Source organism: Ciconia boyciana, chromosome 1, assembly GCF_034638445.1.
Source record: "Ciconia boyciana chromosome 1, ASM3463844v1, whole genome shotgun sequence".
Lineage (NCBI taxonomy): Eukaryota > Metazoa > Chordata > Aves > Ciconiiformes > Ciconiidae > Ciconia > Ciconia boyciana.
Genome location: NC_132934.1, coordinates 110614310 through 110637607, shown reverse-complemented (window position 1 = coordinate 110637607; position 23298 = coordinate 110614310). Strand labels below are relative to the sequence as shown.

The 23298-nt window shown below is 38.1% G+C and overlaps 1 protein-coding gene across 2 annotated transcripts in view; it reads right to left on the bottom strand.

Moving 5' to 3' along the window:
* The window catches only part of CXADR (CXADR Ig-like cell adhesion molecule), a 37451-nt gene that overhangs the window by 8423 nt on the left and 5730 nt on the right, over positions 1 to 23298 (bottom strand). The window contains exons 2-7 of one of the 2 annotated variants that reach the window (XM_072844553.1): positions 10414 to 10583; positions 9557 to 9761; positions 9035 to 9190; positions 6803 to 6925; positions 6328 to 6466; positions 5787 to 5973 (exon numbers count right to left, since the gene is read on the bottom strand). In XM_072844553.1, coding sequence (XP_072700654.1) covers positions 5787 to 5973; positions 6328 to 6466; positions 6803 to 6925; positions 9035 to 9190; positions 9557 to 9761; positions 10414 to 10583 — 980 coding nt within the window. Of the gene's footprint in view, positions 1 to 2354; positions 5974 to 6327; positions 6467 to 6802; positions 6926 to 9034; positions 9191 to 9556; positions 9762 to 10413; positions 10584 to 23298 lie in introns of those variants that run through there. The other variant, XM_072844545.1, reaches the window with a different exon arrangement.

Here is a 23298-nt window from a genome sequence, read left to right as displayed (position 1 = left end):
TGTACCATTCTGCAAAAGGCCTAAAGCAAGTTGAAAAAGCAACAGAATCATCTTAACTCAAGTACACACATTATTTTTATATTAAGATGCAAGTCTTCATGCTGTGAGCAATCACCTACAATCATCCCACAAGCAAAAGGTAATTTTAGAATAAGCTGAGCCTTGGAAAGGTAGGCAACATCATAGCTTTTTTCACTCTACTCTTGCTTTTGCTCCTTGATCAGCTATTTTCTTCACAAACTCTTTTGGTTTTGTTTTAAGGATTTTACACACAAGGAAGCAAGGCTAAGTCGCTGGCATTAACTGTTTTCTAAAACAGTCTAACAATTAATTGCTTACCAGCATTATCATAGAGCTTGAAAGAACCCAAGCTTCTCCACCTAAGAAGTAAGTTTGATATAGTAAGCTCAAAGTACACAAAGATGTTCAGAAAAAAAAAAACACAGCAAGACAAACTTTTTAAGAAACTTTATCCAAGACATTGTCTAATACACATGTAAGGACCACAAAGGTTTTGTAGAACTACCACATGATGAGTGCCCTATAGTCTCTCAGGAGACACTCAGGAAAGCGCTAGCTGCTTTGTTGGAATTCCCCACGGACAAGCTGGAGGTACTCAGCTTCTCTGATTCACAATCTCTCATCTCCAAATAAAAGACGTGGAGCAGCTGAGGCATTCAAGTGCCATCTGTGACAAAACTGCCACCTTAGGAAAGGACCAAAGTCTTGAACTTAAGTCTTGACGTTAACGTTAAAAGGGTGTAGAAAGGTTTCTTAGAGCTCTACAAATAGAGACAAATCTGAACCTTCATTTTTATTAGGTTTCCTTTTGTATTTAAGCACAACGGAAATAGAAAAATTCCTAAAGGTTTTTCCACCAGTACTCCACTTAACTTCATATGCTTTTGCACACATGTATCAAACAGGTTTTTTTAGATATACACGAAGAAGTGACTGAAAACAGCTGGCATGGCACAAGCACACATTATCATATGAAGATATGCATATATTATGAATAAATGTAAGCTAATTAGGCCACCAATGATATAAACATAATACATGCCATTAATGCAAAACACAGCCCATTCCAGACTTTGTTCCCTGAAACTAAGTACGTGCTCAAGATGACACTGGAAAAATTGCATTAATCTTAGGTAAAATTACAAGGTCAGTAATCAGTTGGTTTGCAAGGCCAAGGAGTGGGGAGTATCCCAAGTCAACTTCATTTGAATCAAAAGAGATGCATGTTAACTGACAATATAAAACCAAGCATTTTATCAACATGCTTTGAGTGCTTTAAACCTGCTTGTTTGAATTCTAAAAGACAAGAATCTATCAGTTTCAGAAATTTTTGGTTCTCCCTAAAATAAAGAGGGATGAAATTTAATCCAAAGTTCCTTTGCAGCCTTATGTTTCAGAATAACTGCTGAGATCGCTCTGGTATGTTTTTAAAATTGATCACTACATCTGTGTATCTACAACTGGAAACCACAAATAAGTGCATGTTTTAAAATATCTAAAGTTTTACTTCCCTTAGACATTAATGGGGGGAAAAGGCAAGAAATAAAATTATTAATGCCAGCATGGTATACACAGCCATATTTATTAGTTCACTTCCAATTACATAAAGAGAAAGCTGAAGCCATACACAAGTGCTGCTTTAAAATAAAGACAGACTACTGTTTTCTCCAACAGTTTTATTTCAAAAAGTACACAAGTCTGTCGTGGAACTACAGCATTTTAAAATTTTGGATTTTGTTTTTACAAATTCACTCACAATGCTTGTATTTTAAAATACCATTCCCCCAAAAGTGTGAATATAAAACCTCAGACCGAAATTCATATCAATATGCAAGTCCATGCTTTGTGCATGAGAAGCGTAACATAATATCGTAACATTTTGGATTCCAGGAAATATTATTGCTCCAATTTCAATTGAGCTGTGACTCAATGCTAGAGGACCAATAACCAAAGGGTCCCATAAAGCACCTATCAAGTGTATAAAACAAGGTGTAAGTGACACAAATAGTATATCTTTAGACTGGAACAAAGATCTAAAGTGATCCAGAATATACACTGTTAAGAACAAAACCAAAAGCCTATCATGGAAACCAGTAATATACAATATTCAGCATTACAGAAAAACTTGCAATTAAGAAGTCTTACTTGTACTATTAAGCAGGAAGCATACATCTAACATGAATGCGACTATCAGTTGTTGAAGATGTATGTATTGTACATTTCTTTCAAAAGTCATGTTTTACCTGTCCAACAAGGCATTTCTGTGCACTACATAGTTTTGGAAGAAGTATTCATTTTTAGATAACGAAGTTTCACACAAATATCTTTAAATATCCATTTCAGAAAGTTTATGAAAATGCTTGTAATGTATGGACAAGTGTTACATAACCTCTACAATATTACAAGTCTAACACTTTATTCACACCATGCTAAAATTGAGGTTTTTCTTCTATATATAGTAGTCCTCAACAGGCAAGTTTACAGTCATAACATTAACTAGAGGTTTCTTGAGTTCACTTAGAGTATTTACATAATGGTACCAGCCCCCCCCCCCTTTTTTAATAAAATGAGACATTAAAAATGCCACCTTCTAACTGGTATATCAGCTGCCATTACATCCTAGAAGAGTTCTGTTAGCAGAGTTATCTGTAAGATCGGACACCTCACGTGTTTAACCAGTTCGTCTCCTACACAGCTAGAAATCATTGCTAAACTATAGTAGCTGCTTTTGAGAATCATAATCCAGTGTAAGTGAACAATCTATTGACTAAAGAAATAATTTATAATAGCAGTATTACGTTTTCATAGTAGTGTTGCATCCATTCAAAAAGGCATGATGATACCAACTTGAGGCAAAGCTTACCCCAAGTCAGAGGTTCTTTATTTCAGTTAAGGACTATGTCAGATTCTATTTCTTTTATTTTCCATGCAATTACATAAATAGACAGACACTGTCAAGGCTGCTAAGCCTAACAGCTAGGCTCTGAGGGCACATCATGCTGTCCTTCTGTTCTGTCCATTTATTATTTTGTACAAGCTGACAGAGCATTAAGCATGTGTAAACTCTGCTCTGTATGCTTTAGTGAGATAAGTTTCTGTTCGAGTGTCCTAGGGCTTACCTGACTGAAAGAACAGGGTCTCAGGCCAAACAAAAAAAGAAAAAAAAACAAAACAAACAAGAACCAAAACCAAACCCAAAAGCAAACAAACAAGAACCAAAACCCATATCTAATCTCACCTATGTCCACAGATGGCTAAGAACCAAATTCAGTAGGTTTGTTGCCTGGTTGCTTAGGTTTATAGCTATCTCTCTGTCTGTGATTCAGTTTAGTTTTGTACTCAACTTGCATTTATAACAACTACACCCTTTTAATTAAGGAAGGCCTTAGTTTCAAGGTAAACAATCAATGTATGATTAAAATCTTGGAAGTCTCTTCTATCACAATAATTGGATGCAAGAAGATGTCTCCTCATCTATTGTTCTTCATAAGCATATGTTTGGCACAGTTACTAAACCTATTATTTACCACACAACTCAATCATCCACCTCGCTGGTACAACAACTGAACAGTTTTCAGGAATATAAAACACTTCATAATTATCAATTGAAGGAGTAACTGACATTTTGAAATACAGAACAATACAGAGAGAGCCACTGAAGTCACATCCAAAAATAGGCATGAAGAGGTATAAATAGTACATAAGAATCAAGAAATCAGATCACAGTGTCACGTTTTAAGAACTGTACCATCATCTAAGCACCTGTTCAAACAGTAAATTTAGGCACCAGAAATTTTCATAAAAACTGAAGTTACAATCAGGCAAAGTTTATTGAAAAGGCACACATGAAAGATAAAAAAACCTGATCTCTAACAGTATCAGTTTACAATCTAAAAAAGTCCCAAATGTGTAAAACTAAGTCTAGAATACTTAATAGCCATTCAAGTTTCTAAATTCAGCATGAAGGGTATGTTCTTTACAGTAATAGTGCCAGCCAGAAATCGTGCACCTAACTACAGATAGGACAAACATTTAGTAGTAAGCCAAAGAATTTATCACAGATCTATAAGCAGCTACAAAACAGCAGACACTAAACCTAGAAGTTTGGGGAAATGTTTTCTCTCACACTGTTGCTACATACAAATAATCCTAATATCTTTCAACAGGCTATTTGGGTATTTCCTTCATCAACATCATTGCCACATACTATATGCCTTTAGAGTTTTCCAAAATACCTTGCAGTTTAACATCTATAGCTAGAACAAGCTGAAGGGACTCCCCCTCCTGACCCCCAGCACAGGATGAGGAAAGAAAGTAGAAAATAGGAAGGAAGAAAAAAAATCCACAAAGATTCAAACTGCACTAAGCTTTAAATCCAGCTTCCACAGGTATATAATATCAGCCATCAGAAGCTATCAAAAGTCCTTAAGTATGTGTGAAAGTAAGATAAGGAATTGTTCTGTTTCTCCTGTAATACTTTAAGTTTGCACAAATGGGAAGAAGGGTTTTTAATCTTCAAACATGAGATTTGTATCAACAATTCTGGATAACTATCTCCTCTCAGATTCTGGTTGCATGAAACTCTTGCTCTTAAAAGTCTAAATGTCTGTTAATAAGAATATTTAGGGCTGTTGAAGAAGCAAGGAGAATGAGCTTTAAACTTGCAAATTCATACAGAAAGATATTAGCATCTTAAGTAAAGGCTAACTACTGCTTAACCTGTATATAGGAAAAGATGTTTCCAAAGTGATGTTAGAGCAAGAGGACAGATATCAAATACCAGTTACTTAACAGCTTTCATTAAAACCCCATGGAGCTTCTAGATAATCGGTTTGGAAAAAAGGGCACTGCCTTAGAATCTAAACAGGCTTTGGAAAATGCAAGGTACAACTAACTTAAGACCTGTATAGAGATACATATTCATTCTTACTGTGACAGTAACAGTTGATCTATAGTTTTTAAAGCTTAGATACCACTACCAACAACCTCACAGGACCTCATGCATCAGATAACATAAGTTATCTGACATGACTATAACTATTGATTACAGAAAAATTCATGTTTCAAAGAGCTTGCAAGGTCTCCTGTCACATTTCCGCTCACTGAAATTTTAAATTCAGAACGGATTCATTAATTGAACCAATCAAAATAAGAGCTCAAAAAGTGCTCCAAACAAACATTACCAGGTTAAAGAACTGCATAAGTACTCAGAGTTTGAACAGAATTCAAGGTCATCCTCAGTATTTCAGCCCCCTGCAACTACATCAGACAGTGGCCAAGTTAAAATATTTGTTATTCCAAAATTGAGGATAAAGTTTCAGGAACTCTGAGAAACTTCATGGTCTACATATGAAATGCTTTTGTTACTTCTCATTTGTGTCTCGCTGTTACATATTCAGAACTGCACATCAGCTGACAGCGTCTCTTCAGCAACCTACCAGAGGTCCAAATACCTTCAGTGTCCGATATTTATTTAGGAACTTCAATGCTTTTAGCAAATAGTTCAACTGTCATATACTAATAAGTTTAAAATTAAAAGAAAGAATTGGTGGCTTTTCAAACTAACTTGTTAATTTTCTTCAAGGAAAATTGCATGCCATTGGTTTAATGAGGGATGGAACACAGTAGTTTTCTCTAATACTTACAATGCACACTTAAAAAACAGCATTTAAATTAATAATATTTTATACTATGGACCCATCTTTGCTTTGTGCTGGAATCATCACAGGAACAGCTCCCATTCTACTTAAATTAGGTGCAGCTACCTTTGAAGGTGCAAAGGTCGGGTTTTGACCAGGAGTACGTTCAAAGTCTTCACTGGGGACTTGGCTATACGGAGTTTTGGTATATCCTTCCATATTTGAGGGAGACATTGAACCCAGAGAAGAACGATTGCTGCCTATGTAGCTGCGGGCTGTTGAACTGCGACTTTTTGGAGGTGGAACATCTTCTCTGAAATAAACAAAAAACCAGTTGCAGAACAAGAATTCAGTCACTGTTACTATGTGGGAGTTTACAAAACAAATTTTCAGTTTGTTTCTTTCTGTTCTGACACTGTAGCCAAAAGAGGCTCACATATTACTTTAAGTTAAAAAAAATTCAAGTATTCATTGCCTTTAAAATCTTTACTGAAATTAGACATGACTATCTACACCATATTCAAAACGAAAAGTTCTGACAAGTTGTATGTTAATAAGCTTTCCAGATTAAGACAGAAATCTCAACTAAGTCTCTTACTTGCAGAAATACACATTTAAAAGTTAATCTTCAAATAATACTGCTCAGAAATTAGAGATATGTTGTTACCTGATATCATGATGTACTTCTTTCTCATATTTCTTCTCTCTATGTTTCTTACAGCAACAGAAGACAAGAAACGCCAGTATAGAAAGACCCAGCAGAGTTCCTATAATAGCTCCAGCAATTATACCAGCTGTATTTATAGCTAGAATAGATAAATAACAATACTGTTTGTTAAGTGTTGAATTTATACAACCAACTTCTTTTCTCTCAACATTAAAAACAGTATGTTTCTACATGATCCAGGTTAACTGAATCACTGAATCAGAGCGTATGCTTCCATCACATGCATTTAAAACAATAGTAAGAGTTACAGCTTTCTGCATAAAAAGCAGCATTTTGGGAAGTAAAGACTTGAAGTGGCAACCATCAGTTACACAACAGGATTGGGTTTTTTTAACCTTTTAGGAGTTTAGAGAAGCAAGATTATTCAGTTTTAATACACAAAACACTATGTGACCATTACACAGCAAACACTTACGAGGGGTGACATTCAGCTCAACAGAACATTCATCCGTGCCAACTCTGTTTGCAGCAACACAATTGTATGTACCAGAATAGTCTTGAGAAGCATTTTTCAAGAGAAGTTCCCCTGTATTTTTATCTACAAACAACAAAAGGTAAAGGTTTACCATTTTCCAAAGTTTAATTCCATATCCAGTACTACAGAATTATTAATCTAGCACATAAACGAGATCTTAACTAAAAAAATGCTGTATTAAAAATACCCAAATAAAAACAAAAGTCTATCACACTGCAAAACACTATCATTTGTAAAAGCCTTTTACCTTGTTAGAAATTTATTCCTCAGCATTTGACTTTAATATTAAGCCTACAGACTAATTGCTCTGTCAACAGAAAGGAATTTGCCACTTTGCTTAAAGTGGCAAATCCCCTCATCCTAACACAGAATTCTAAAATACAAAATATTAACTGCATCGCAGAAGTACCTCCTTCTCTACTCTGTCTAAACCAATTCTACACAACCAGCTCAGATGCCTGCAGAACCCATGTTCAACATGAGGTAGTTCTAAACACTGCACTCCAATGTGTGACCAATTAAGTCTAGCTATGCTGACAGAGTAGGATACATGAACCATTGAAAAGAAAAAGAGTATTTCCCCAGGGCTTCTAAAGCCATTGATAGCTACCTTTATCAGATTCTACTATATGAACTTCAAATGGTTTGCATGCTTTAATTGCTAACAGATTTGCCATCATCACTGCAAGAGACTTAGCTCTTCCTGCTGAAAAAGAAGTTAGGTAGTATCTAGATTCTTGAGGAGGTAGTATCTAGATTCTTGAGAACAGGTTCAGCGTCCCCAAACCTATATTCACAAGCCCAAAGCAAACATCGTTTTATCGAGTTACATGCCACTTTTGCATACTTCCTCAGTCATTCTTGTCCAGCACTGATACTGTCAATTGATTTATTTGTTACCATGAGACAAATTTGGGAAGTGGAGAAAGAAGGGGAATAACAACAGAAGCTTAAGATCTTGAGTGGTACAGAGAAGGACATTAGTGATCAACTGTTCACTGTCAAAACAATAAATAAGAGATATCAAACAGCACTACCAAGAGGCAAGATCAAAATGAAGAACAGCACAAGGTTCTTCATATGTAGCCAATTTTGAGAGATCTGTGTTCTAAGACATTACAGATTCTAACAGACAACAAAAGTTTAAGGGAGACTGAAGAAGTTCACAGAAGTCAGGTTTTGTTTGTTTTAAATCAGTTAAACTGAAACCACATCTGAATTTCCTGAGGCATAAGTTAAGGGAGGATGTGAGACCCCTATGAGGAAGAACCACACAAGTTCTTAACTCCCTCTCCCCTAGACATTCACTTTGGCTACTTTTAGACACATGATACCAATTTGTCCTGTACGTCCTGCACTACCTGAGTTAAAACATGTCTATTTGTAAGCAGATTTTTAAACTGCTTTATCTGCAAGGAAAACTCACCATCTCAAGGTTTAAGGTTTTCATAACTACAAAGATGAAAAAGAACTGGTACTGAGCAGTACTTTTCCAAAAAAATATTCTGGAATAACTTTCAAAGCCAAAGCTCACAAATTAACCTTCTACAAGTAAGTTCTCACAATAAAAATCCAATACCACCACTATAATAATTTAGGATCCACCAGTCAAAATTCATAATGTATAACTCTTTCCTGCATGTCAGCTCTTTTAAGAAGAGGTAAGCCTTCTCTTCTCCTTTACACTGGACAGCCTTTCTTCTAAAGACTTGTACCCCTTTTTAAGGAAGAAGTTCTGTCACTTGATCAGAAAGTGAAGATCTCAGTTCAATATCTAATAAAATTCAAGCTTTTTATCTCTGTTTCCCTGAAGGCAGCTCTAACCACTGGTCTACACTCTTCCCCACTGTCCACCTGAGCACAAAAGCAGCCAACATCACCAACAAAGAGAACTCACAACACTCATGCACAGATGAGCATGATGCTGCAGCCTAATGGTAAGAATCTCAACTTAAAGCTTGAAACATTTCCACTTATGAATTTAAAAAAAAAAAGAAAAAAACACACTTGTTTCAAAGTCAGTTTTATTATCCAGTGAGAGGGTAGAAGTGACACTTATCTTGACTGCTCTATACTAAAATTAAGCATGAGGTGTTCGCAAGGCAACGTAAGCCAAAAATACAAATGCAATCTTTAAAGTATTTCAGAATAATAAATAAAGTTTGATAGTACTCAGCATGGATGTGGCAGGAAGTTCCTGTGTGCCAGATACTCTTCTCCAGTCATAAGACAAAAGTGGGGATCCTTCTTGTGATGCACATTTCAAGATAACATCTTTTCCAATCTCCTGTGATCCTTCAATGGAACATTTAGTTCTTGCTGGCTTTACTAGTAAACAAAGTATTATTTAATTAATAATAGTCACAATAAAAATGCTTACTAGTTGTGTTCTAGTAGGTCAGTCCATTTTGCTAAAGACAAAGCCTGTGCCACAAACCATTTCTATGCATGGGAAGATTTTCTACGAAATACAAGCCACACACAATTTTTTTAAATGCTCATTATTCTGAATATTATTCCCTTCATCCCCGAGAACAAATTATGTCCACCCCTCGCAAAGTCTCAATATTGAATGCATCATCATAGATTCAGTACAACTTTGCCTGACAGAAGTTTTCATTTTATATATCAAATACAGGATGGAATAAACACATAAAAAGTGTCACTGAAAATTCACAAAAACCATTATCTTACCAAGTACAGTCAACTGTATTTTTTGGCTTTGAACTCCAGGAGCCTTCTTCACTTTGCACTGGTATGTGCCAGTGTCTGCTGACTTCAAATTCAGGATATCCAACGAACCATCACCAGATCTGGGATCAGGATTAGTAAACTGCATCCGCCCAGTCATAGCAGCATAATAATGATTATAAATCCTGTCTACAGCATACATAATTATCTATCAAAAAAGAAATATGATTCAGAAATCCACTTGGCATTTAAACATTCAAAATACTTTGGTATCTTCAGATTCTTGACAGTTTCTTTCTACTGTTTTAAATAATCCCAGAGGCATGACATAGCCAAATATCTCAGTCTCCAAAATATCACACACAGTACTCCAACCAAACACCTGTCCAAGTAGCAGCATGTCAGCATTGACTTCTAACTGAAAGAAAACTGTCTGAAATTGCTCTAATCTTCATTTTGTCAAACCTCTCCACTAAAAGGAGTAATCTTTTTGATAAGGCTTCTGAAGAAAGGAAAGAGTTAATAACTAACAAAAAGAGATAATGTATTTAAAAACAAATTCCCATAAATCAGTTTTCAATCAGGAAAATAATGCAGGTACAAAAGCATAGTTTATTTTCTGTAACTGAAGCATTTTTAGAGTTCTCCTTTAGAAGACAAGTTTATAGTGAGAAATTTCTTCACATTTCACACTTAATCTGCTATTCCAAAACTTCCACTATATCTCATATCACTGGTGCTTCAAAGTAATTTAAGATCACAAGCATCCCAACCTGAAAAGGTGGAAGTCAGTAACGAAGTTCATACATTGACCTACTCAAACAACTGAATTAATACTGTCCAAAAAAGTCTCTACTTACTATTTGTTCCTTCTTTTGATTATCTGCTGGTATCAATACCCACTCAATATCTAGTGGGCCTTCATCTTCTTCTGAGAGTACAAAAGTACATGGCAACGTAACCTTCTCTCCTTGTGCTTTTTCAAACATTGATTGGTCAACTGAAGTTATGCTTAGGCTTCTTGTTAGACCTATAAAAAATACATCTTTGTTTTAAAAACACTTCACATGTAGTTTCCACTGTAAGCATTCTATTATGTATTGGTATATATTCAAATCCATCATATACTTTTCCTGTATAGAAATCATGTCATTAGTCAGACTTGTCACTGCTTAAGAGATCCTGTGCGGTATGTTACTGAACACAATGCAAAGTCATATACTGTTCATTTGGCATCATATCTATCAGGCAGTTATATCTTTCAAACCATACAATTTTTTTGTACAATTCAAGTCCCATACAAAGCTAAATAAATAAAAATTTTCAGCAGCAGGTTTTTCAAGTTATTAGAAAATCACCTTACCACTACTCCCTCATTGGTAAAATGAGAGCATGGAACATTGATGAAGCCTGCCAGGATAGACAGAATTATCGTGAGGTCTTGGATTAGATCAAGTTACGCTGCCTTGAGGTGTAAGGGCTGTTCTATCTACAGGGAGTGAACAAATGAATCCTTTCCAAAAATCTCAATGAGTTTAGATTTGTTCACCCTTTCTGTTTGTCTTACTCCTCAAAAATAAGACTGTGTAATCCTTATCTGCATGCCTCTACGCAAAACGTGTTTCCAAACAACAACTTTTCCTCAATTCAACCCTGACAGAGAATCTACATAGTGACCCAAACAGACTTACTCAGAAGGCCTGAAGCAAGATTCCCCTTTTTTTACAACAAACACAGGTTTCCCTCATCAAATGTATAGACCCATACGTCACAATCAGGAAGTAGAAAGCTCCGCTCGCTCTTTACAGAAAGAAGTTTGGCATTTGTACATTCACTGTTTGTCCACCTTGTTGGGTACCAAGCTCAGATTTTCAGAGTCATTTTGTGTGTGTAGGTTGCTGCCCACCATAGCTAGAGAGTCACACAGATGTTACCAGAGACACAAGAGATGCAAGACCACAAGCAGACTGGCCAGTGTGAAGATGATAGATCATTTTGGTGCTTCTGTAGAATCACAGCCTCAGATGAAATAAAATTAAAAATTATAAACAGTGCATTGATGCTCTAACTTGCACTACTACATATAGTAGAGAAGCTCTAGTGCATTTCTGCAGTAGATCAGACTGCAACAGCTATCCTTCTACCTTACTAAAGTTTCGCTCTGCATCAAGTCTTTGGATTCTTTTCCTGATGTCAAAACAAAAGGATCTTTAATAGGTATTTAAAAAAAAAAAATCATTCAGAAAGAGAAAGCACCTGACATACTAAATTCCAGACAGAAGCCTCCAAGAAAAGACCTTCACAATTGTTGATAAAACACACAGTTACAAATTAGGTAGGATTATTTAGCTTCCTGCCATTGATGGTATCACTTTGCATGGCAATACCTCCATTCCAGAAAAAAAAAAAGAAACATAAATCTGAGGTACAAAGGAGATTTAGGTGCAATGTTTCTTACCAACCCATTTACATCTTTTGAAAGATAATTCTCACAGGTTTGTATCACCTCTTTTTTGACCACAGTAAACATATCTGAGCAACTAATTCTCTGCTACTATGTTGAATTAACACTATTTCCTAAATGATGGACTGGCTGACTTGCCACAGATGCTATCCACTTCTGAAGGATCCTTTCAGATTTCCACGTGTAAAACTAGCCATTCTAAATCCCTTAAAAAGGTAATTTGACAAGTGAAATATATTACAGTATAATCCTTAAGTTTGGTCAGCTTTGCATAAACAGACAGTATTACTACTAGCCACCATCTCTAGAAATGGGTAGATTCAGAGTGTGTTTCATGTTTCCACAAAAGAATGCAAATTCCTGATCTGTTTGTCAGTGACTTCCATTCCCCTCCCCCCCACTGCCTCATTAGGGAACTGTAACATAATATTCTCAAGTTCACCTCCAAATTGCATTTCTGCATTTTCATTGTACTATATTAAGGGAGTGAGTTGGGATGTCAAGTACAGTTTAGCGACTGATGATGAAATACGTTACGATGCTACTTCCTTAAAAGTCTCAAATTTGTAACCTGGGAAATGAAAAGCTTTCATTCTGAACTAAGAGTTAACCACTGAAGCACTACTACTGCTCTGTGACAGCATCTCCAGTAACACTTACCTTGCCATTTGAAGTTCCACAACAGATGACCATGGAACATACATTTGCTTTCCTCTCCCCACGAGGGGACCTGCTGAGGATTTCAGAAAGTGTTCGGTAATTCAGGGAAGAGGAACACAATGACATCTGCCTCTTCACAGTGGGTAGCGGGTAACAGAACTCATACTTTGGAGATGCTACACCACCTCTGCACTACTAAAAAGTATAAAACCTCTGATATTTAGTTGACGCCTACTGAAACGCACAACATGGCCTGCTGAAACACAAACTGGACACGAGTATTCATATGTTGATTTTTTTGACTAATTTTCTAAACAAACAGGACTTGTACAATCAATGTTTTATTTCTCTCCCTCTTCTGCCATTAATTGTTCATCTCAGACAATTTCAACCAAATACAAAACCAGAAATAACAGCCAGTGCAGCCAGAAGTCCCTGAAGTTATTCATCTGTTCTGACATAGCTAAGAAGTGTTAGATTCTTCAATTATCTCTTGCCTCTTCATTGCCAGACAACTCCATGTGAGTATAATTTCAAAGTGGACATTACACAACCTGTTTCTCCTTCAGATGGCGGAACACTGAGAAAAGGAACAAGTACACTGGGAATGAGGAAGAAAAATTACATTAAGAGCTGGGAGTACTACATTTCAGGGACGCACTCCTAGGAAACTAGACTCCAGTAGTCCTGCCTATCACATGGTAGCTTGCTTAAAGTGCTTTAAAAGCCACAAATAGCAAACAGTTCCGTCTAAGCTTCTACTACAACACTCATTTCTCTGATCCAAAGCATATGAAAGACACAACATAGTGACCATAAGCCAAATAAAAGCAGAACTCAACAGCCTAAAGTGACTTGCAGGATATTTATCCGACATAGAACATTGTTACAAAAATTGAAACTCTTGAAGTGTGAGTAGTATGTTCACACACACTGATGGCATGTAAACACGTCAACGGAAGATGAAGCACATGAACCTCAGGATTGCTCTCAACAATCATTCCTGCACACGAAGCTTGCAACACACATTAGCTGATATGAGGTACCCAAACATTGGTCTGAGCCTTCTAAGTCTCAGAGATTTTTCATAAGTCTCAATTCCTTTCTTACTGCATGTCTCCCAACACCACATTTTTATTATACTAGTGCTCTGCAGTCTCATTCTTACCTTAAGAACTCAAGCATATCAAGCTATTTTCCACTTTCTCTATTTTTTTTTTCAACATTAGAATGCCAGGCAGAAGCAGCAAGCATCTCAATTAAGGACTGCCACTGCAGGCAGTGTTTTAATTTGTATGGCCACAAGTACCCCGAGAAATGAGGGCTGCTAAGTTAGAGATGGGATCCACTTGACAAAGTGGGTTAGGAACATCCTCATCAAATCTGGTGACAAGCACTTTAAATGAGAGGTCTATCAGGGAATGGTGATAGAAGTTTGCATCTAAGGGAGGGAATAAGAGATTCAAACATGTTAAGTACATGGGTCAGGTTGGTGAGAGGAAGAGAGACCCTGGCAAGGATAAAACATCTGGAAAGGGAAACCACCTCAAGCACCTGTACACAGAACTATGACACCGGAGTAACTGAGACATGTGGGATAGCTCACATGAGTGGAGCTTTGTCATGGATGCATACAGGCTTTTTAAGAAAGCCAGGAAGGAAAGAACAGCAGGTGAATTGCCCTCTACCTGAAGGGGCAGCTGGAACACAGAAAGGTGTTCTACAGGACGGACAACAGGCTGGTTAAGAGCTTGTGGGTCAGGATTAAAGGAGAAGTCCATATGGGCAACATCACAGTCAAAGTTTGTTACAAATCACCTGATCAGGGTAAGAAAGCAGATGAAGTCTACTTCAGCAATTCCCAAAAGTCTCTAAAATTACAGAGACTGGTTATTGTGGGACACTTTAACCTCCCTGACATCTACTGGAAGAGCAACACAGCAGGACACAAACAATCTAGGAGGCTTCTGGAAGATTTCAGGGAAAAACAGATGCTAAATGGGTCAACCCATTTGATACTTTCTTGGAATTGCTTTCAACAAAAAAAAGGAAGAACTTGCTGGGGATGGGATCAACAGCAGCCTTGACTGTAGTGACCATGAAACAGTGCAGTCTAAAATCCTGAGTAAGGAAGGCACATCCAGTACAGACCGTGCACTTCAGAAGGGCAGGCTGACTTAGCAGGTAGAATTCCGGGGGACAGTTCTGAAAGGCAAAAGAGAGCTCAGGAAAGCTGGCAGGTATTTAAGGACAACTGCTTCTAACCACATGAAAAGTACATCCCAACACTCAGGAAAACAAGCAGATCAATCAGCAGCTTGGCCTAAGGAGGAGGAAGCGAGAACAGTCTACCAAGGGAGGAATACAGAAATATTGCTCAGGCATGCAGCGTCCCTGCTAGGCAAGTCAAAACTCAGCCAAAGCTGAAAGAAGCAAGGGACTTAAGTGCAACACGAAGAGCTTCTATTAGTAAAGAACCAAAGAACCAGTAAAGAACCAAAAAGGAAAATAGGACAGGTGATTTAGTGACAGCTGACACAGACAAGACTGAAGTACTCAGTGTTGACTCTGCTTGGAGCAGAAGGTTGGATGACTGAGGTCATGTCCAACAAACAATTCTGTAACTGCATTAAAAATCTATATGAAGCTGATGCACATAGTGACAAGATGACATTTTCTTCAAGCCTTCCCAAGCCTCACCACCTTCAGTTTCCAGTCAAATCAGGCAGATTCAATTTCTTTTCACTCCCCTAGTGTGCTCCTCAAAACATGAGTGGCATCTAACTGCTGGTACGTGACAGGCAGACATTTTATCAAGCTGAGTAAAGATCTGTATTTGTTTTGGTTAGCAGGGTTTCATGGGTAAAATTTCAGACCTTTTTCAGACTTGTTTTGACACACCAGAAAGATGAGGGTTCCTCAAGTCAGTTACCCCACTTATTCAAAGATGCTTAGCATCAAAATATCTAATTTTTAATTGCAGCAAACAAATCACTGCAAAGCTTAGACTCAGAAGCATGCAACAGATTCTCAAAAAACAATTGATAACTATCAACACAGAAGTGCAATTTGTCCAAATACATGTATATCGTTCTCCAAATATTTTGCAAGGAGAACACATGACATTCAGTTGGGGCAAACAGAAGAATGAACCTTTGTGACTGGGTGACAAAAAGACAAGTACCATTCCTCAATGCAGAATAATAAGTATTATCCCTTATAAAATTTTATATCAGAAGAAGGTAAGAGGTCAATACACATTTTGGATTCTGAGCATTCAGATTTAAGTTTCTTAATGTGGAATAAAATACTTTTTCTCTGGGAAATTGACCCGCAAGAGCACTGCAAACTACATCTGCATGACTGCACAAGTTTTTCGCATGATTTCTGAAGGGGTGCAAACCAGTATACCATCTTTAGAGAAGCTGTATTTCCTTCTGAATATCTGGACATACCTTCGAATACCACTCAAGTGGAACACAACTTAGCAAACTACATTATTAATATTTTTAAGAATAATCTAGGGAAAATGAGATGTTTGATAGAATTTGATGGACACTGTTTTCTAGTATAGAAGAATCTTCAACACAGAAAGCAGACAAGAAATTAAAATGGAGCAGAGCTTGCTCCATTCCAACACAGATACAAACAGAGCTGTGATACAGACTAACAAATAACAGAAGGCAAATTTTCATTGGATGATTTATTTATGCACTTAGTATTTTCTTATTTAAATGAAAGAAGTTATAAATTCAGGATACACTAAAATTCTGGATTGCTGGCTTACACAAATTTAAGTGTAAATTTAAACTTGGCATGAATGTTTCTGGCACCAGACAGTGCTGCATTACAGAAGCGTTACGTAACCCAATAGACACAGTCCCCCCCTAAATGGGCAACAGGAGAGGAACACAATCAGCTGGAGCAGCAGAAGGTATGGCAGCTGACGTACACCGAGGGGGCAGGAGCAGGGGAGATGCACCACGAAGGCAGGACTGCCGCCAGGTTCAAACTGATGTCTGAAACAACAATCACTAAAGAGCACAACTGCAAAGATGCACAGACTGCTTCTACATGGGGTAAGAGTTGAGTCAGAGATGCTGCTGTACTTAGAACCATATGTGATCCATCTGCAATCTCCATTTGCACAGTACTTCAACTTTACTAGCAGGCTCTCCAAAAACCATCTTGTTTGCCAATACCTGCTTGTAAACAAGGAATGGCTGTAAATCCATAAATGCTTTTCTTCACAGAATGAGGCCCTAAGAAGTAAATAATTACAACCAGAAATGTGTGCTAGTGCTTTGAGAGATACGAGCTATAAAATTCACTCAAGAGATGCTTCAGCTTAGACTCTTCTTTCAAACACAGATTATAGATGTAGCTGTGATCACATCTTCTCACTGGACAGACTTCAGTCTCAAGAAGCAACTCCCCACCATCCTCATTTTACTTCTGAATATGCCTCTCATCCACAGTTAATCTCCTACTTTTTTCAGCTAGCTCTAGTGATATTACAAAGCAAAGTTCCCCAACTCTCCCCTCTCCCACCTCCGCTCACACAGAAGTCCTACAACATCTTATTTCAAAACCACATTTCTGAAATAAGGCCCTGTAGAACTGAGGGAGTCAACTTAAATTTACACCCTTGGCAAGTAGGGAGTACACACCGAGGTAGGTACACACTGAAGAGTGCCCAGCTGAGGGAGACTTCCCAGTGTTTACTGGCACAATCTAAGACAAATCCTTCATGGCTGAAATCCCCACAAGAAGCCACCATGTCACAATCTTCTCCAGCTTCTTCACTACACAAAACTTCAGTATCCTCAAGTGATGCCAAAACAAGCCTCTGCAAGGCAGCGTGCTCTTAATGACGTACATGGATTAAAAGTTGCCTTTGCAAAAGTAAAGGGAAAAGAATATTTGATATTACTCATTTTAGTGATTTTTACAGCACCCAGGAGCTGAGTCACATCAGCACAGCCAAGACAGCCACAAGCTGCAGAGTTTGCTTATGCTGTTTTGCCACAGCTTATCATAACTGACTGCACCACAAACTGAATCCTAGCTTTACCAGTGGGACCTTTGAAGGCCAGAAAGCCTAGCTTCAGATTTGCATTCTCAGAGTTTCCAGCATCTTACCTCCAACAGCAAGAGCAAGGCCCCATTACAGTCACAGCTATACTATGAAGCTTTGGTACATTTAACTTTTTACGTGTCATAAACCCTACAACTTCTGGCAAGCGTCACCATACTGCAAAAAATCCAAAAAATATCATGTCCCTGGTCCTGATGAGCTCTGACACAGATTAAGGCAGGGTTAACCCCACTTCAGTTTCTGTAGAAGTTATATCAAGCTTCAGAAATTCAGGCTAAGCAACTTGGGGAGACAGGGAGTGAAGGGAAAAAGAGTCGATTCCAGTTTTTCAACCAATAATTATTTTCTCAACTTTACTGTTTTTCCATGGGACACATGACATGGAACAACACAAAGAAAGGTTGCTAACAAGTCTTCTTTAACTTAGTAAACATTAAAGGAACAAGGCAAGAAAGAAGAAAAACAGAAGTTTAACAGAATGACAAAAAAATAGTTGTCTTCTTTAGAAGACAAATTCAACAGAAAGCAAAGAAAGCAAATTCAACAGATTTGGGGACTCTTGATATAAAATTATCTTTTACAGCCAAAGTACACAGATATTCTCATCAAATGTTTCAGGACAGAATCCAAAATACGTATTAGCTCAATACACATCCTATTAATTTAGTCAGGCACTTAGGTACTGAAGAACACTTAACCTTCACAGCAACCTCACCTGAGGCAAGAATAAGCAAGAGGTGAGGGAAAGGAACAAGCAAGCAACAGGCAATGAACTACCAAAAGCAAGATAATCATGCAGCAGTGAATAAAACAAGAAAAGAAAAAATGGCACAGCATTACTGCAACTGAATCTATAGTGGACATGTATCTGAAAAGCAGGTTTGGGTTTAGTATGCAATAATTGTAGAACTTTGCAGAGAATTCAGATTTTTAGGATAATCCACCACTGATAAGGGCAAATCGCAAAGTTTTTTCTAACAAAGAAAGCACTGTCCTGCTAGTATCAAAAGTGTTAAACAGTTAATGTTTAATATGCTACACAGACCACATTTTTCCCATGCTTGACACTCTAACTGTGGTTATCATAAAATGGTACAATACAAATTTCATAGAAAAGCACAGTTCACAGTAAGTAGTAAAAAAACCACACACACACCATCTTAGCAAAAGCATCAAGCACTTCTAAATCCAACATTTTCAAAACTATTGACATTAACATACTACATATCCCTCTACTTAAACCTCAAAAAGGCACAATCCAAAAAGGTTAGAGAGAAGATAAAAATTTGATTCTCTGTACTAGCCTATGTCCACTAGGCAGAACACTGATTAATCCCCTGAAGACAGAGATTTAACATTCAGACAAAAGATGTTCACACCTGCATTTCATACCTCCCACGATAGTGCCCTCTAAGCTCATCAGGGCCACACATCTTAGTGAAGCCCTTCTACTACGCAGAAAAGATACAGTTTACAGAGCCAGAGAAAGTAAAGACAACCCAGGAATAAAAGCACTCGCCTAGAAAAGAAGAGATATGGCTCCCAGTCCTTGCTCCAAATACTGTCTCCTCCTTCCTAGTCCATTTAGTCCCAGACTAAACATAAAAATACTTCAGGAAACTAAATCCACAAAGCAATTTCTGGAGAAGAAAGCTTGAGTTTTGTATGGACACTTAGTGTTAACAGAGGCAATATTTTAAATCCCTCTCTTTCACATTTCATCTCAGCTGCCTTACCGATAGCAGAATGAAGCTGAGTGACAGAACTCCCAGAGCTCTGGTCTGGTTAAGTTTTCAGGACACTTTTTCCACAGATGGTGCAGCTAAAACACTTACGTGCACGGAGGAAGGTTCTGCCATAACCTACAAAGAGAAGGGTGATGAAACAGCAGGAGCATTTAAAGCAAAACACAGGAAAAAAACCTGCATGTCAGAATAAGCCTGGCAAAGTTCTACCACCTGGATAGTCAACACCACTGCTGCTGGGTCTCAAAGTGGGTTTGTATTTCCAAACTTCACTTCCTCTGAGCAAACAGGGTGGGGGGAGCACCACTGTTCTGAGGCACATTTACTGGGCAAAGTCTCCCAGTTGTACTCACCCTTAAAGTAACCAGTGTGTTATTACTTCTTCAAATCATGGATTTACTTTCTCCCTGCCTGTTTCTCTTTTCATCTGCTTCCACAATTAAAGAGGATTCCACTACTAAGTCTTATATTCCTTTCTACTGTCTGCTCCCCGACTCACAGAAGAAACATGGTTTTCAGCAACCACTGAAATCTGACCTGTCCCAAAAATTGAAGTTTTGCCACTCTAAGATCACAATTTCTGCAGAACAGCTCAAAAAGCCCTATTCCCCTTCAGAATACCACAAACACCACCTTAAGGCGATCTGCTTTGAAAAGAAGCCAAAAGCTGAAGCAATCCTGCATTGGCCTAGCCTGAAAAATCTGGCAAAATACATCAATTCAACAAAACCATTAAGTTACTGAGTATCTACCAGAGTTCACCTGAATCCACAAATCCTCTGTCAAATCACACAAGAAAAAAAAACCCTAAACCAACAGGAAACAGGCTAAGCATACTTCTTCAAAGACAGAAAAAAAAAAAAAAAAAAAGCTCTTTCATTCCGGATGTCCTCAGCCAGCATTAAATGAATAGCTCTAATTCGTGTAGTGTTGCATACCCATGCCCCAGTTTAAAACATACTGCACAATTAAGTCAGAAGTTACTTAATCCTCCCAATCTAATAAAAAAATTCTTAAGAGCCATATAAACAGAACTACAAATAACCCCAACCCTGTAAATACATAGCATAAGCTTAATTTCCTTCCCAACCACCAATTCACTGAGATCAGCTGGAATTGTCATGCAACTAAGAAAACCTAAAAGTCACGGGCTAAAGCTTTAGTGATCTTTTACTTCCTTTCCCCCCCACAACTTTCGCTTCTTCCCTGACGTCCCTTTTGCCTTCAGATTCTATCCAACATCGCTTTCCTTTTACAACTGTCCTTGTGCTCCTTACTTGTTCAGCACATTCTTGCAGCTTTTTTGTTGCTAAACCCAAAGTCACCAGCCCGAGTATCCTAGCAACTGCAGCAGTTGATGACCTTCCTCGAGAGGGACGTGCTTATCAAGTTGAGAGGGAGCATTTGTATCTCCTTACTGGAAGAAAGGATATGCTTTTGGGGACGGCAACATAAAGGGGGAGGGGGTGTTGTAACAAAAATGGGGATTAATCTTAATTTTAAGCACAGGAGTATTGTTTAACCCAACATCTACAGAAGATGACTGTGAGTTCTGAGTTTTAATGCTTGGTCACATTTAAACGATCCAGCATGACCTAATTCAACTTGGCAGTATTCGGGGAATGACAACTAGAATACTTTGGATTTGCTGAAGTCCTGCCCTCTCATCCTTGGGTTTGATCCCGTCACCTCCCTTTACGCCCGTATAACACTTTACACAAAAAGGCAGAAGCCAGAACAAAGAGTCGGCTCCGCTAAAAACTGACACTGCACAGGAAGTTTTGCTTTTTCTCTCCTGGTGAGGTTCTCCGAACGAGAGTCCCCCAAGCACAAGGTACATGGTGGGAGCCCAAAGCCAGAGACAGAAAAGCCGTGAGGCTTGATAAGGGTTTGCTTACACTGCCAGGGAGACCCACCCACAGAGACCAATTCCACATTACCCCTACACCGGCCACGCTGCTGCCAGCTCTCGGAGCCAGCGGTGCTGCACAGCCCCAAGCCGCGCAGCCACAAAGTGGTTTGAATTCATGAACTCGCCCAATAGGAAAACAACATACTCCAAAAAAAGGAGTTTTCTTTTGTATCAGCTGAATGGACTCACGCAGCAGCTGCGTGACGCTGCTCTGACACAAGGGAGGGATGAAGGAACCCGGCACATCGCTGGAAGTAGCAACAACCTTGACAGACACATGAAGTTACACCAGATGTAACCACATCCCATCTGTAACGCGGCTAGGTGTAATGTGAAACTGTACCTTCAGACCACACTTCAGAGCCATTAAGGAACCACTAGAATAGTATTAAGAAGTGTAAAATGCAATGAGGACCAACCATTACAAAGACGTTTTTCAGCCAAAGCAAAAAAAAAAAAAATCAAACCCCACATCCTGACATAACTTATTCACACAAAAGCCTGCCTCTCCTCTACGAAGTCTACATCAACAGCACGAGTTGTTTTTGCTTTTAGCCCTGCAAGTCACTTATTTTCCAATTATAAACTGATATTGAAGGCTTATACAGTCACTAAGCAATCAAGTCACATGATTCATTTTTTTTTCCTGCCAATTTGATGGCATTTAAAAGGAAACTGAATGAAGCAGCCCTTTCGGAGTGTGAATGTGTTAGGCACATCTGTCAGTCAATGCATCAGGGAGTTAAGTACAATCAAACACTTAACTGAGCAGCCATATTATTTTCACTTGAGTAAAGGGGTTTTGGCTCTTCCGCGCTACTGAACAAGCAACGCTTTTTCCTAGCACATGCAAGTTTTGCATTAAGATTGAAAATTACTTCATTCTGTAGTACAGGGTTGGGTTCTTTTGTTGTTGCTGTTTTTTTAAATAAAATGTGAAGCATCACAACGACAGAAATAAGTGGCTGGCTACCTGCTTTTGCTTCCCTCCCTGCCCCCCCCATGTAAGAAAAAGCCAGAAAGGAATAAGCTCAAAGAATTAGAATATCCACCCTAAATAGCCACAAAGTTAACTAGTCATGTAAAAATTTAGGGAGGCTTTAATATATATATATATACGCACACACATTATTTTTACTGCCTTAAAACAACTGAGATGAAACATTCCTTGTAGCTTATGCTGTTCATACATCTAAAAAGAAGAACTGAAAATGCAGGATCAGTCAATATATGAAATTTCAATTCCCTATACAAACTTACTCTGCACAAGTTAAAACAGTTGTGAATTTAAGAAATTCTCATCCTTCCTTCTACGCACACCAAATATTTCTTGTTGATTAATCATCTTTCAACATACTAAGTGCAGATTTTAGCTATAGGGCATGAAAAACACATATATTAAAAAATGTAGTAGCAAGTGGAACTACAAAACTTGTGACCATCAATGCTTAACAGTAGCTGAAGGACATCACAGCACTGGTGAATGGCTCCAGCCTACAGCCGATAAAGCTTCAAGTCTTGCCTCTCTACCACATCAGAAGTTTTGAATACATGATCCAATAAGTAGGTGACAAAAAAAATCAATAGTAATATGCTCCACCCACACGGGTTTGAGGTTCCAGCTGACTCTCTTTTGTCACAACTTAGACTCGATCTCATTGAGTTGGATCAGGAAAAGGAACAGGTAGAAAACAGACCTTACAAAAATTTAGTATTTTTCTGAGTTTGAAACTCTCTGAACTGGCTCACCATGGAGCCAGATGAATGCCAGGTACAACATGAAATGGGATGCAAAAATAATCTTTGTGGTAACATCTAGCCATTCAACTGATTGCCCGATTGAGCGATGTAGCCAGACTCCCCAGC